Source organism: Asterias amurensis, chromosome 7 (assembly GCF_032118995.1).
Source record: "Asterias amurensis chromosome 7, ASM3211899v1".
In the NCBI taxonomy this organism is placed as follows: Eukaryota; Metazoa; Echinodermata; class Asteroidea; order Forcipulatida; family Asteriidae; genus Asterias; species Asterias amurensis.
In genome coordinates this window covers 8937470-8954739 of record NC_092654.1, presented here as the reverse complement: position 1 = coordinate 8954739, position 17270 = coordinate 8937470, and the positions used below count along the sequence as shown (strand labels likewise).

General features: G+C 37.4%; 1 protein-coding gene across 1 annotated transcript in view; it reads right to left on the bottom strand.

The window, feature by feature from the left end:
• LOC139939366 (CD63 antigen-like) overlaps window positions 1-17270 on the bottom strand; it is a 20975-nt gene extending 3705 nt beyond the window's left edge. The window contains exons 1-5 of the mRNA XM_071935188.1: window positions 16928-17270; window positions 5466-5654; window positions 4876-5046; window positions 3822-3956; window positions 1035-1118 (exon numbers count right to left, since the gene is read on the bottom strand). Coding sequence (XP_071791289.1) covers window positions 1035-1118; window positions 3822-3956; window positions 4876-5046; window positions 5466-5654; window positions 16928-16993 — 645 coding nt within the window. The 5' untranslated portion in view covers window positions 16994-17270. The remainder of the gene's footprint in view (window positions 1-1034; window positions 1119-3821; window positions 3957-4875; window positions 5047-5465; window positions 5655-16927) is intronic.

Sequence of the window (17270 nt, the reverse complement as noted above, 5' to 3'; positions counted from 1 at the left end):
AAGGAAGAGTAAAATCAAATGGAAAGACCAAAACAAGAGAATACAAATGCCTTTCACATGAGGTGTGTTTTGAGAGACTTTTTGATGAGGTTGTAACATGTTTGCACAAAGAGCTAAGGTTGATTTCAACTGTGTATCAATCTTTATTGCTAGGCATGAAAGTGAATCTTAAAGACACTAGACTCTATTGGTAATTGTCAAAGACCAGTCTCCGCTCTTGGTGTATCTCAACATATGCACAAAATCACAAACCTGTGAAAATTTTAACTCAATTGGTCGTCGAAGTGGCGAGATAATAATGGAAGAAAAAACACCCTTGTCACACGAAATTGTGTGCTTCAGATGCTTGATTTTGGGACCTCAAATGTTTTATACTATCAACAGCTCTCCATTGCTTGTTTTTTATGCTAACAATTCTTTTTTGTTTTGTAATTACCAATAGTGTCATTGCCTTTAAGATGAATCTTACTATTTTGTGAAAATGGATCGTATAATGCGTGTTGTAACTTTTCAGGCCATTTGATCACAACTTTTTAATGTCTCTAGGCGAAAAAAGAAAAGAAATCAGAGTAAAGATGTTATTTGATAAACAATACATTCTGTATATATTTTTATCTTCCAGTACGCGCTAATCCACCAATCAGATGCTCGAACTACTAGGGGGATAAAAACATATATACTACTTCCTCTGTTTTATATACTACTTCCTCCGTTTTTATTACACACAGTGCATATTGTGAATGTTAATGCGTTACCCTCCGTACAGACAGTGCAAAAATGACTTTCTGAACTTTGTGCGCTTCGTCGCGAAATAATGTTCTGAAAATTTAAACTTTGCGAGTTGCACATGAGACTGGAAGATAAATTCCTAATAACACGAGCGCTCGTAGAATACGAAAAAATATAGCGCGTCTGCGTCCCATATTATGAGACGCAGACGCGCTATTCGAAAAAATATAGCGCATCTGCGTCCCATTGGGACGCAGACGCGCTATATTTTTTCGTATTCCACTCGCGCTTGTGTGATTTATTACCTGAATAACAGCGACTGCAACAGCAATTCCAGCAATGAGGAAAATGTTGTCAACAAGAAGTTTGTTCAAAAGGTCCACACAGCCCTGCGTTACAAAAAGAAATTTGTTGCTTTAATTATATTTATTTATTATCTTTTAATCAGGGTAAACCATTCATAAACTTTTGGTTTCCCACGGGGGCCCTGACCCTAATGAAAACATAAAGAAACAGATTTAATAAAAACACCCCCCCAAAAAGGAGCAAATAGACAAACAAATATATAAATTTGCTAAAAATAAGATAGAAAGCTATTTTAAATTATAACTCGGCCATATAGAAGCCTAAACAAAGTATATTTGTATTTACATAAACAAAATCACATAAGTATTAACAGTTAGAATAAAAAGGCCAATTAAAAGGAGCAACAAACAAATATTTTATTAATTTAGAAAATTAGATAGAAAGCTATTTTAAAATATATCTATAGAAGCCTGATCATTAAAAGAAGCCTACACATAATATACATTTGCATAAAACAAATCACAAAATTAAAATAAAGTAAAAAAGAAACCCCGAAAACAAAACAACAGCAGACAATGAACCAAAAATAAAGAAATTCAAATTTTAAAGATGTGACCATTCATTCAATTTAACATGCCGGACTGATCCGGACCTAATTTCATGGCTACGCTTACATCAAAGTTCATTGCTTACTATCACCATTTTCCCACTTAGTAAGCGGCATTTGGCTGCGTAAGCTATATTTGGAAAAGTAGTCTCTTTTGCGCTTGATAATTAAATACGCACTCAAAGTACATTCTGAAAATCAGTATCTCAAAGCAAACGGCTTAGCCACGCAAAATACAAAAGATGTACAAGAACCGGGTGCTCCGCATTCCTATTTATATTCATTCGTCTTCGTTGTGATTTTATTTAAAAAGATCACAAGAACTCATCGGAGGGTGATGCAAAATGTTTCTGAAAACGACCCAAAAAACAGCATTTAGATAAATATTGTGTGGCCTTCATTCTAGGGGCACTTCCAAAAAACAACTCTGCACAACGGATGTAGAGCTCCCTCATTCGTTAACTAAATAACTTGGGCAGGTGGGGTTTCCAACATTTTCTGCTATAATTATTCTTCTACACTGTGTATCAACTTCGCTGTGATTGGTTGAATATTTTCGTCTAACAGGAGAAAACAGTGAAAACATCAAAACTTTAGTCCAATCAAATGCGATGTTACTTCACACCAGGGTACGGGGAAAGGCGCGCATTGTGTGCATAATCCTACCATTGTATTACAATGTATCAACGTGCGCGCGCGCACACACACAGTGTTAATGCACCGAGTGCATGATCACAGTGCTTTGATTTATTGAGACTCTTGTCACTAAACTTTTCCACATGATAATGCTTAGTGATATGAATTTCGCATGCTCACAAACAAGCACAAATTCATCTCTACTGCTATTTTGGTGTCAACATACACCTAGAATAACATGGTCCAAAAAGTAGGTGGGTGGAACACACAACCACCCCCCCCCCCCATTGGATTTATGCCTGTGTTTTGACTGCTATTTGGTGTCAACTTACACCTAAAAATAACAAGGAGTTTGGCATAAAGACCAATCAAGCTACCTGATATAATAGCAATCATAACAGTGGTTATATATGCCTCACTGGCACTGGACACCTTTGGTATTGTCAAAGACCAGTATTCCCACTTGTTGTATCCAAAATAATATGCCAAAAAATAACAAATCTGTGAAAAATTTTGAAAATGAAAGTAAAAACATTGGTGTTGCACAAATTTATGTGCTTTCAGGCCTGTAGTCTTTTAATATTTGAGTGAGAAACTATCTCTTTCTCAAAAACTACGTTGCTTTAGAGGGAGCCGTTTCTCACAATGTTTTAAAACTATCAACAGCTCTCAATTGCTCGTTACCAAGTGAGTTTTTATGCAGCCAATTTTTTTGAGTATAATTACCAACAGTGTCCAGTCCCTTAAAAAATATTGAGTATTGAGTCAGTATGCTTGGTATAAAAGTCAGTTACTTGGAGAAATCATTTCAAATATTTTCTCCTGCCTCGATGACTGACAACTTTCAAACTGTACTTGTTCAATTAGGGCCCAATTTCATAGCGCTGCTTAACGGTAAGCAAATTTGCGCGCTTACTGTAGCAGAAAAATTTGCTTAAGCCTTAGTGTATTGCACAGGTTAGCAGAAAAATTGGGCGGCCATATTGCGCGTTTACCGTGGATTTGTTCAATCAGGGCCCAATTTCATAGCGCTGCTTAACGGTAAGCAAATTTGCGCGCTTACTGTAGCAGAAAAATTTGCTTAAGCCTTAGTTTATTGCACAGGTTAGCAGAAAAATTGGGCGGCCATATTGCGCGTTTACCGTGGATTTGCATTGTGACGTCATTTATTTTTGTGCGGTAAGCACCGGAAGGTTAGCATGCCTTTTCGTGTGCTTACGGTTAGCAGCGCTATGAAATAGAAATCGCACAGTAAGCAAAAGAAACGACCGCTAAGCAGCGCTATGAAATTGGGCCCAGGCGAGGTTTTGCAGCCCTATATGCTTTGTTTTTGATGAGGCAAGGGCACCAAGGCATTTTCTCCTTGGTAAAGGGCACCTTGAAGAGGCAATTGTTAATTTCTACTGGAGCATTTCAATGACACCAGGGCAATGAGCAGGGGGCATGGAGGCAATCGCCTTTGTTATCTCCGTGAGGCATCAGGGTTTGCGGTGTCCAGTGCCTTTTATGTACATGAACATTTTACATTGACACAATACCCTACCTCTTGGTTGATGTCATCGGTTTTAAATGATGTGCCGCAACCAGCGGTTTCTTTTTTGCAGCAGGAATCAGGGACATTTCCAGTCGGTAGAATACCTGCCCAGTCGGTGTAGTTGTTGGTTCCACAGCACTTGAGCTAGAGGTTGAAAATTCAATACATTCACATTGTTAACATATTCACAAAAGTATAACAAACAAGCCATATTATGTTTAGACACAAAAAAATCCCCCCAAAAAAGAAAGAAAACAGATCTTTGTTTACATACGTGCGCATTACAAGTCTTATTATTATTATTATTATTATTATTATTATTATTATTATTATTATTACATAGTGATATATTATAATCAACTGAAATCATAGAGATCTTATTTTGTCACCACCAGATTATTCAGTAAACTCTCAATTTCCAAACATGATAATATAGAAACTATTATATAAATATTAAGGGTTTGTTCATTTGAATTAAAAAACAACAACAAGGCTGAACCCATTCAAATTTACAAAGTTAAGAAACTAGAAATTATCAATAATGGGTAAAAGCATAGGCCTACATGTACAATGTACATCAAATATACACACACAAAAGCATAGTTAAGAAAATAGAAATTAACAACTCATATGTAAGCATTCATCAAATACACACACAAAAGTATGGTTCAGAAAATATAAATTAAAAAATAATGGGTACAAGCACATCAAGTACACACAAAAGCTGGTTAAGAAAACAGAAATGATAAATAAATGGGTAAATACACACAATCAAATACATACAATCAAATACCGGTACACACACACAAAAGCATGGTTAGTTAAGAAAATAGAAATGATCAATAAACTGGAAAAAGCATACATCAAATATGCACACACAATAGCATGGTTAAGAAATATATAAATTAAAAACAAAGGGTAAAAGCATACATCAATACACAAACAAAAGTTTATAAACGAATATAATTAACATACTGGAGATTGCCCGGAGTTGCCTGTAAATTGCCTCAAGTGACATGGCCTTGAAAAGTTTTTAGAGTAAACATTCATAGATTGTACTTACTTCTTCTTGCATTTTGTCAAAGACGTTCTTTGTGTTATTATTGCTGGTATAGTTGGGCATGAGATCTGCCATGTTCTTGCGCACAACGTCTTCAATGTCATCCCGGAGAACGTAGCCAGCAATACCGCCTCCAAGCTCCAACAGTAGGATTACCACAATGATGAAGGCATACTGGAAACAAACCAAAAAACAAAAGCATTAACAGTAAAAATAATAAGAGACATTTATATAGCGTACAAAAGGTACCACAGCGCTTAACAAGAAACTATACAATAAGCAACTAAATAATGGCACTGATACTGGGAAAACAGTCAAAGCAATCAATCCTTGAACAGGAAAGTTTTGAGATGCTGCGGAACGAATTAGATGAGGGAGACGGTTCCGAAGACGCTGAGCTAGTGCATAAAAAACACAATCCCCAGCAGCGGAACTTGATCTACAAAAGTTACCATGGAAGGTATAGCACTCTTAAAATTAATGTCAAAGAAAACTATTAGGGCTAAGAAGTACACCAGCTTTCAAAGAATAAAGCGTTTTGAATGTCATTTTCTTGAAAAAAATTGAATATTTAATATCTAATGATGACTTACAGTACAGATCATGCAGTAGTTTTCCTTGATGGCTCCACAGCAGCCCAAGAATCCTGTCATAAGGATGAACACACCGATGATGATAAGAATAATGGGAATAGCGTTTCCCATGCTTCCTGTGAAGTCCACATACTCACTGTACTGAGTCAGTACCAATGCTCCACCAATAATGACTACTAAACCACACACCTATGTATACAGAAGAGACGAAAAAACAGAGTTTTAGCTTACTGTAATATCATAACATGTTCATTAAAGCCATTATACACTTTCGGTACAGAAACAACAAAAAAGTTCACAGATTTACAAATAATTTACAGGGTTTACAAAAGGTAATGGTGAAAGACATCTCTTGAAATATTGTTCCATGAAATGCTTTACTTTTTGAGAAAACATTAAAACAATATCAATTCTCGATAGCGAGAATTACGGATTTATTTTAAACACATGTCATGACACGGCGAAACGCGCGGAAACAAGAGTGGGTTTTCCCGTTATTTTCTCCTGACTCCGATGACCGATTGAGCCTAAATTTTCACAGGTTTTTTATTTTATATATAAGTTGTGATAAACGAAGTGTGGGACCCGGACAATACCGTTTACCCAAAGTGTATAATGGCTTTAAATGTTCAATTGAATGGGTAAACAGTTCATGAACTTGGTTCAAAAACTCTTGTGATGAACATTTTAGGAACTGTTGATGAATAATCACGGACTGACCATGAAGTTCCTAAAAGTCTACCAAATGTTCATTAATTGAATGGTGAACCGTGAACTTGGTTCATAAACTGCTGTGATGAACATTTTATGAACTGTTGATTAATGTTCCTGAACTGATTATGAACGTTCTTGAAAGTTCATAAAGTCATTAACTTCATCTCGCCTGGGTAACGTTACAAAAAACTATTCCCTGTACACTTCCCACCCACTGACAAAAATCATATTCTCTCCCCCCGACCTCCGTCACCCCGCTCAATGTTGACTGTAACGCACACGTACGTTTCACGAGTCCATTTAGTTTTGCGCATGCGCGAACTTTGTTGCATTGAAAAAGGTCAACAAACCGTCATGAATATGCAAGAACATTGCTCTTCTAAAGCCAATCAAGTATCGGTGTTGTGACCTATGTACATCAGTTAGGATGATTGATACATACTTTTGACCTCTTTCACTTGTTATAAATCTTATTTAAACTTAAAAATACTAATATGTTAGTGGAAATTTCATAGTAACAAAAAACCCATACGGTACACCCCAATACATGAATACGCTAAATATAGGATTACTGAGACATATATTTACAAATTGGAAGTTTTCTCGACCAAAAATGTATTTCTAATTTGTTGCAGAGGCTATTCAACGACTATTTCATGTACAACAAGTATTGCTCGAAATATTTTTTTTCGAGTTGCATGCTCTCGAAGTTTGACATAATTTCCCAATCCGTTTTGTGTGCTAATTATTGTCTGCTCCAAAAATCGTCATAAAAATTTTAAAAATAATTCGAGTTAAAGGAACAATCGATACAATAAGGTAAAAGTGTTTGTTCTTATATTGTGCTATAAAGCTCCGACATGAAAACTTTAGAAATAAAGTTATACGTCTGCAAATGTTGACATTTTGTCGTCCTAAATTACGTATGATTTAGCACAGCATAGCAACCGTAATGTCGTGAGATTTTATTCAGCACGACAGATTTATCCTCAATTTACTTTTTTAACAGTATTTAAATATAATTTTAAACAAAATAAATTTACAAGAATGCGTGACACTTTTGAAAAACAGTGTTAAAAATGGACTGAAAGTCCATTGTTTACACGTGCGTGGCTTGGGTTGTCAAGATCAAACAGTCGTCACTCGCAGCGGTAACAAACTCGCGCATGCGCAAAGTTGGAAAACAAAGTGACTGCACGTTGAATGGGGCTGGAACGTACGTGCGCAGCAGACCGTACAATCAGAACCAACAGTAGGGACTTTTCGTTTTCGACGACGGATGGTTCTGCGACGGTAAAGATGACATTTGGCGTCATCTGCGCATGCGTCGGCTTTGAGGACGGTCGTCCCTCAATTTCTACGACAGTACTTGGGATGAATCTTCGTTGTGCTGAAAACGACAACGTTTAGCTGAACAACCGTCGCAGAACCATCCGTCGTCGAAAACGAAAAGTCCCTATTGAAAGTGGGCAGGGGGGACCAAACGAGATATGTCCGGAATCGTAGATGGCTCAGTTGGTACAGTGCTGGCACATTAATCCGGAGGTCGTTGGTTCGAATCCCACCTAGTCAAGTTTTGTTCAACCTCAAAAAATTAAAGAATTACCCAGTCAGTATCCCTTAAAGGCACAGGGCACACTTTGTAATTGTCAAAGACCAGCAAGAGAATAAATTTTTTTTTAAACACCCTTGATGCATTAAACTTGCTTGCTTTCAGATGACTATAATAAAAGGCTTTCAGGCCTGAAGAATTTTATTATTTGAGAGAGAAATTACCTCTTTCTCAAAAACTTTGTACTTCAGAGGGAGCAATTTCTCACAATGGCTATCAATAGCTTACCATTGCTTACTACCAAGTGACTTTTTATACTAACAATTATTCATAGTAATAACCAATAGTGTCCAGTGCCTTTATTACAAAATCACACATTGTGTGGCACGTTTTTTATTAATGTGTCTAGTCAATCGACTGGTCAAATTAGTTGTTAGTCAATGTAGTCCTATTGTGCCCAGCAGAACATCAGATTTACATGTACGTTACTAAAGCAAATTGTTGGCATTCAGTTTCCAATTTATTTTTCTCTACTTAAAGGCCTAGTGTGCATTTGTTAATTAATGATCCCGCTGTAAAGATAAAATGTTGCTGTCATTTTAATGAACAAAACCCATCCTTATTGTTAAAATGCATGCATTGGAGTAGAAATCAAGAGATCAAAATAAGTACCTAGGGACAGAACTTATCGCAATACTACATTTAAAAAACATTAGACATAATTTTTTTTAAATTAACTCTTGTTACCAAATTGTGACCGCTGTTGACCGGTGAAACATTGATTAGTTCTTCAGTTTATCGTTTAGAAGTATGTGACAACTAATTACTTCATGGATTTCTTTTGTGTTTGTTATCTTGGTGGAATTAAGTGTCTTTGAGGTCGTTCACACGCCGTACTAAAGTTGGTCTAAATCCACTTAGACCGGTTCGGGTTCAACTTTTGTGCGTGTGAACGCAAATAAAGTTAGACCGGATCGGGTTTAAACCCCAAAACTTAAACCGTCCAGCGAGGCGGTCTAAGTCTAAACCGGTTGGGGTTTATCTTTTAACACTGCGTGTGGACAGAATGACATCCGGTTTTAACTCTCAACGGACGACCCATTGTGTGGTTCAATGCACACGCCCGGGACCCGGAGTGCTTGTATACGGTTTCTGTTGCCTCTGATGCTGAAAAGCACCAAGTATTTATATTACTTTCTTGCCGCTTACCGAGTTGGCGAAACCCTCTCGATCGGTGTATGCAGTTTAACACAGGCCCACGCCCATGATTTATTAAATTCTGAAACAAAATTATATTTTCCAAGCTTTTTTTGTTGAGTGTCCTATAATAAATTGAAACTGTTTTTGAAGAAGCATATTTTTTAATGCTTCTCACATGTACAGCGGTGCCATCCCATAGTGATCACTCTCTGATATCCCATAGTTATCCATCACCGATCCCGTGGATGTGCCTTTCTATTGCCGTCACCGTTACTAGCGTGCTGTACTTTCAATCTAGGAGAATGAACTGCAGTGGGTGCGAGGCTGTGTGTAGGGGAAATTCCCTACGCCAGCAATATCACCACGTTGTTGTTGGGAAGTTGGGAAAATACTGCGAAGTACATGTATTTACGTAACTTGCACGTGTGTAGTTGTGTTTATGAACGAATCGGAATAAAAATCGCGACACCAGCTTTTGAGAGATCGCAGCTTCCAATCGATTGAAGTACAAACTAAAAGTATTTATTAAATCGGAAACAGTGGTATAAAACAAAACGCACAAATGAAACGTGTTCTGTTTCATGGAATATGGACAATATTTTGGTGAGTTTTCTCGGCGGTTTGTATCAATATTTTGTTTGTTTAAAAAAAAAAAATCGAGTCGTGTTCATGTTTGTTTTAAGTGCCCATATCCTCCCAACGGTAAAACTGTTACCGTTTTCGATTTTGCCATTTGTATCCAATAATTATGCCCTGATGATCATCCAGGGCATGGGGCACTCAGTATCTCGGCATACTCGGTGCATGAATCTGATGAATAAAACCGGATGTTTGAGCAACGGGGTCGCATCTACTTTGACCTCTTAAAACCAAAGATAAACCGGATCGGGTTTAACTCTGTGCTGTCTGAACGCAAGGGTTTTTCATTTTTATGACCACCCCCCGCTGCTCGTAAAAGTTAGACCGGTTCGGGTCTAAGTTAGTACGCTGTCTGAACATACCCTTTAGGGCTCAAGCAGGGTACACGGAGCACCTGGACTGGCTTATTCTACTGTGAAACGTTTTGTAGATACTATTGGTTATTATTCAAAATAATTATCAGCATAAAACCTTACATGGTAATAAGTAATGGGGAGCTGTTGATAGTATAAAACATTGTGAGAAAGGCTCCCTCTGGCTGGAAAACTACGTTACTTCAGAGCCTCTGAAGTAACGTTGTTGTTCGAGATAAAGGTATTTTCCCACAAATTTGATTTTGAGACCTCAAAACTAGATTTTGAGGTCTCAAAATCAAGCATCTGAAAGCACACAACTTCGTGTGACAAGGGTCGTTTTTCTTTCATTATTATCTCGCAACTTTGACGACCAATTGAGCTCAAATTTTCACAGGTTTGTTATTTTGTGCATATGTTGAGATACACTAAGTGAGAAGACGGGTCTTTGAAAATTACCAACAGTGTCCAGGCCTTTAAACACAGAAACAATACCAGAGCGCCCTCAATCTTTTGCTTGCATGGCTGGCTGACAGTGACAGAAATATCTACCAGGATATTCCATTGTTGGGTGTTTCAAGCATGCTACGCTTCATTTCACACATACTATGAGACACAAAGTATTATTGGGGGGGGGGGGGGTATTGTGCAATCCCTGGTTTCAGACCTGTTTGTCCTGTTGTGTACATATTGGCATACAAGAGTAAGGACAGGCTCCACACTTGTTTATCTTTGTGTTCTGTTTAAAGGAACACGTTGCCTTGGATCTGACGAGTTGGTCTATAAAAAGCATTTTGTAACCGTTTGTTATAAAATGCATATGGTTAGAAAGATGTTTTAAAAGTAAAATATAATGATCCACACAAGTATCACTCAAAATTGCGTGGTTTTCCTTTTACGTCGCGAATTAACACGGTTGGCCTATTATGGGAGTCACAAATTTGACTCCCATAAATGGCCGACCGTTTTAGTCGACGATGTAAAAGGATAACTGCGCAATTTCGAGGCATGGTTGTGTGGATCATTGTATTCTACTTTTACATCTTTCCACCCATATGCACTTCATAACGAACGGTTGCAAATGCTTTTCAAAGACCAACTCGACCGATCCAAGGCAACGGTTCCTTTAATATGGGAGGTTGGTCTGAGCTGAGCATTCTAAAATTCCAGCATAGATTCTGCAAATCTAACTCTATTTTTTTACACGAAATTATCAAATCTTTGAGCTAATTATGAGAAACTCTGATGTTATTCCTTTGTTAGGTCAACGGTTATATTTCAAAGGAAACAATAGGCCTACTCAAGAAGCTTAAAAGCGTTCTGATCTCCAAAAAAATACCATGAATTTTTGGGCATCAGCTCCCCATTGCTCGATACGTACATACAGCATACAGAAAAGAAAGTGTTATTAGCCAATCTTCCTGTCTTGTGACCGAGAGTCACATAATGTTACAATTTGTGTGAAACCATTCCGCTTGTCTTTTCCTGATCACAGTCATGTGACCAGGAACTTTGATTCGGATTGTGGCCTCCATGTTTACAAATCAAACAGATATTGTTCATACATGGTACTGGCATTATTGTTAAAGGCAGTGGACACTATTGGTAATTACTCAAAATATTGGCATAAAACCTTTCTTGGTGACGAGTAATGGGGAGAGGTTGATGGTATAAAACTTTGTGAGAAACAGCTCCCTCTGAAGTGCCATAGATTTAGAGAAAGACGCAATTTTCCACAAATTTGATTTCGATACCTCAGATTTAGAACTTGAAGTCTCGAAATCAACCATCTAAATGCACACAACTTCGTGTGACAAGGGTGTTTTTTTCTTTCATGATTATCTCGCAAGTTCGATGACCGATTGAGCTCAAATTTTCACAGGTTTGTTATTTTATGCTTACGTTGATCTACACCAACTGTGAAGGCTAGTCTTTGACAATTACCAATAGTGTCCACTGCCTTTAAGTACTGTACTTAGCAAACAGCCTTCAAAGTTGAGTCATATCAAGATAGCTTTTAATCCTTCACTCCTTGTGGGTTTAACTTTGGTTTAACATTGCAGTATGTGCACAAAATAATGTCATGCCTTGGAATTTAGGGCTAAATCTCAAGGATAAACACAGGTTTTATCAGATAAGGTGTTTTTCCTGATCCATGGCATGAATAAACGGCTGTACCAGTTGCCCTTTGGCATTCCTTTGTTGGCTTGATATCGAAACAAGGAATTCAATGAATCATAAGTTATTGAAAGATATTTACATCAGTTTGTTTTAAATTTGAACCCGGTTCATACTTCCTACTGATGTGAATGCGATACAAATTTTGATGTCAGATATCCGTTGAAATGTTTTCAAAACTTTTGCGAAACATTCGCAGCGAAAACAGGACTGTGAAGTCAAAATTAGCTTGGCATTCGCAGGAAGTATAAAGTCTCAACCGGGCTTTTTACTTCTTTTGAGCTTGCCCCTTATTAATGATGTGTCCCTTTATTGGTTGATATTTTTGAAAATCAGTATGACTCAAGTTGTTTCTGTCCCTGCCTTTCAGTTTCACTTTTGCAGTTAAAAATTAATTTCAAAGTTTACAGTCCCCAGTGAGATTGTGTAGGTTTTCGCCATTGTTTTTTTTTTAACCGACTCTTAAACTGTACATTCCTTGTTTTCTATTTTATCCTCATACTGGCTCTAATTTGCATCCAAAAAGGTATTACATAAATAAAACAAATAATGCATAAACATTACAATTATTTAGACCCAAAGGAAGAACACTTCCTCGTTGCTTGCTGATGTTAACGAGGCAGCCTTTCTTCTTTTCATTAATTCATTTTTAAGGTGGACAGGGTAATACTGCAAACAGTGACACATGATCCACATTTTTCCCCAATCTGGAACTTGTGCACACGGTGAATAAGAAATTAAACCGCGCTGCAGGCTACCATACTGTGCCATGGTGGCCTATTCATCATTTCCATAATTAAACAAACTTGAACGGCCCCTCGGCTACCTGGCACCATGCTCCAAAAATGCAAATATGAACGATTTTGGAACGCCGAACATAATTGATCTCGAACACGCTACAGCATTTCCATGTCAACGCCTTTGGTATTTTTCAATAGAAATTTGACTCTGGGTCAGTTGTTGTCGCAGTGAACGGTTGAGTTATTCATGAAAACATACTGGTATTTAAACCATTGTGCTGATGATTGAAAAATGCAGACGCTCTTTAAAACGGCACTAAATGCCAAAACATATTTAATGACATGTACATGTACATGTATTCTTTTGAAGCGATCACTGGACACGTTTGGTTATTGTTAAAACCCAGTTTTCTTACTTTATCTTACATGTTTTACTTTATCCCAACATATGCATAAAATAACAATTCTGTGAAAAGTTTTGCTCGATTTGTCATCGAAATTGCAAGAGAATAATGAAACCCTTGTTGCACAAATTTGTGTGCTTTCAGATGCCTAATAAAAGGCTTCAGGCCTTTAGTCTTCAAATATTTGAGCGAGAAATTACCTTTCTCAAAAACTACATTACTTTGGAGGGAGCTGTTTTTCACGATGTTGTAGACTATCAACAGCTCTCAATTGCTCCTTACCAATTAAGTTTTTATGCTAACAATTATTTTGAGTAATAACCGATAGTGTCCAGTGCCTTTAGTCCCTAATATGTTACAAGCATGTCCAAACATATTTAGTGTGTTCTATTTTAATAATATTTAACCATACAGCCTTGGATAGCATGTGGCCAACTTCCTCCGAATTAGTTAAGTCTCCAAGTCCACACCAAATTGTGTTGCCTAGGACACGATTAGTATGCCAGATCTTGTGATAAACTCCTGTTATACTGATCGAAACGTTGAGTTAATCCAACGGTTCTTTTCAGAACTACCCCAACTCATTTAGAGATTGTTATTACATGGTGTTACCGCAAACTCTTCTATATCCTGTTATCTGGGCCTACTGACCCCAATCCGTCTAAATCATTCACTTAAGCAATTGAATATAGAAACATTTTGGACTGTAGGTTTGAATAAAGCAGTATGAACCTTGTATGTACAACTACAACGTAAACATCAAAAGCAACCAATCTGTTGTGATTATTAATTTTTAGTGTGTACAACACTAGAGGTGTAAACAAATCAGCAACATGTCTACAACCTTGAATGGTAGGTGGCAATGAAAGCGTTCACACTTTATAATACCCACATTGTACATGAAACAACAAACCTGTGAATATTAGGCTAATTGGTCTATGAAATCATATCGTGAGAAAAAAAAGGGAAAGTCCGTATGTTTTCACTGTTTTTTTAGATTGTCGAGGTTGGGTCTCAAGTTAAAGGGAAGGTACACGTTTGGTAATTGTCAAAGACCAGTCTTCTCACTTGGTGTATCCCATCAAAACCAAAAAATAACAAGCCTGTGAAAATTTGGGCTCAATTGGTCATAGGACTTAGGAGTTGCAAGGAAATGATGAAAGAAAAAACACCCTTGTTGGACGAATTTGTGTGCTTTCAGATAAGAATAAGTTACTTCAGAGGGAGTCATTTTCCCACAATGTTTTATACTATCAAAAGCTCTCCAATGCTCGGTACCAAGTCAGTTTTTAAGTTACCTTCAATGTACCTTCCCTTTAAACCATTGCAATTTACAACTAAATTGTTTAAATATGCCTAGTATGTTAATTACAAGAAAAATTTAATGACTACCCTCATTTTGGGCCAAATTAAAAACTGGTTAAAAAACATCATGGAAAAACAGCTATTGAACAGTAACGTTGTACTGTAATGTCAACAGAAACCATTTTGTCTTATCAATGGAGTTCAAACACAAAGACTACAAACTTACCAGCTTACCAGAATACAAAAATATATGTACATGTACTTGTACTTAGTGGTTTAAAAAAGCACTCTTAAAAAGATTTGTCTTAAGGCCAGCCTTGAATTTATCAACATTACTGGCTTCCCTAAGTTGCTTAGGAAGCTGGTTCCACAGTTCAGGGCCAATTACAGAGAACACCCTATCACCTGCAGAAACCAGCTTCGCTCTGGGGCAGATCAACAGAGTAACATCACTAGCAGAACGAGTAGATCTAACAACAGGTCTAGTAGCAACAAGATCATACAGACACAAAGGGCAAAGACCATTTAAGCATTTAAAAACTAACAAACACCCCTTAAAAATAATCCGATACCTGACAGGAAGCCAATGTAACTGCATTAGAACTGGGGTGATATGCTCGTACTTTTTGGTACAAGTAAGTAGCCTCGCAGCTGAGTTCTGAACTCTCATTAAGGGGGCAAGAGTGGTGGCAGGGAGACCAGCTAGGATAGCATTGCAATAATCAATCCGGGATGTGACTAACAATTATTTGCTCTGTACTACGACGACCTATAAGCCTCTTAATCTTACTAATATTGTACAAGTGATACATGGCAATACGGGAGACAGACTTGATGTGAGATTGCATATTCATATGTTTGTCAAATGTTATACCAAGAGTGTATATTATCATGTCTAGACAAGATTTAAATTCAATGGTTATTTGCAACGCATCCACGACTGCAGTGTAGGCATTTGAAATACTTTTCCGGATATCACTCTATACAATAATGATTATATTGATTTATGTAAAGCTTCCAACATTTGAAAGCATTGTTACAAATTGAATAGACACTCAATATTTAGCCTGCTTGACGTATTTTCGACAAATGAGAGATACAAAATGATGTTGAAAAGCAGCCCAATTATTGATTTTCAACCATGGAATAGGCCTGTGTTCACAAATAGTACATTTTTAACACATTAGCTGTATGCTAAAATTTGGTGGATGCTGGCTGATCAAGAATAATATACCAATTGTCACTATCTAGATCAGCAGCATGCACCTAATTTTATCGCTCTAATAGTGCGCTAGCACACCGTAGGTTTAAGCCCCGCTCCTTGGTGTGTCCCCTCTTACTTACATTGACTGACTAAAAACAAATTTAAGTGACAACATGGGTAAACAAAAACTGTATATAGGACTAAAGCCCGATTCATACTTCCTGCGAATGCGAATGTGATACGAATGTTGACGTCACAAATTCACAACGAATAATTCGCAGCAGATCAACTTCGTTCAACTCACTTGCGAATATCGGTGCAAAAGGAGGGTTGTGACGTCCAATTCACCCCAATTTCGCTTTGCATTCACGGGAAGTATGAACCGGGCTTTATGCTTCTGAAAATGTCCTTCTATGCACAAGAGACTATCTCAGGTGTAGACTTTATCCTATAGGTCTCTAATGAGGGCGACAGGCTCTAAAATGGACCCCACTTAAGACACCTTCAAGATTTCTAAAAACAAATTCAAAGTTGAATTTGTTATGAAATAAAATAGTACATGTAGCTCATCTATATATTGAGATGCAGGATAAAGTAGGTTTAACAATATTTTATTATTGGACCTCAAAACTTGTGCCCCTCCCCCTTTCATGAAAATCTGGGATCCGCCATTGTTTTCTTAGCACACTTGTATACCCGCCTCCCCCCCCCCCCCCCCCACACACACCAAAAACATGTAAAACTAAACTGTTGTGCTTTTGTTTGCTTGTTTGTCGGACGGTTTGTTTTAATACAGAGTCAGCATCTACCTAGTATTTTTTGTACTTTGAAACAATTATTGAAATTCCTGCAATATTTCTACTTCAATGGAAAAGTTTCCGTATGGCGCCACCACTTTTTCATTCGATATGAAATAATATAGTATCTAATTTACCTCAATGAGATATCCCGTTTTGTAAAAAAAGGTGAAAAAGTGGTGGCGCCATACGGAAAGTTATCCAAAAATTCTTTCTCAAAACAAGTTCTAAAACGACAGGTACGGGCTGGTTGCTTGCGCACAGATTGGCCCAATACAAGTTCGTATGACAGGTTTTATGTTAAGTAGGATGGGCTGGGAAAAAGTGGGGAGTTGTCACATATTTCACAATCTGTTCCAACTATAAACATACTTACAAAAAAGATAAAATTGAAGAAGAACATCAAGTACTTGATGACTTTTGAGCCTCCTTCGGCTGCCATGTTGAGATTGTTGGTTGGTTTCTTTTAGGGAGAATTTTCACCAATTACCTGGCGTCCACACACAAGCAATGCGTTCTTTAAATGGCTCTACGCACACGTAGTTTTCAATGTAAACTGCAATGCACTGTATGTATATACATGCACATAATACACGTACGTGTAAATTCGCGACCCGTTCACATAAACAGGTGTTTCTAAAATTAACTGCAAAAGCTAGTATCAATCCGCAACTATTTGTCTTAAAATGTTCAGAGAAAAGGTGACGCTAAGGTACATA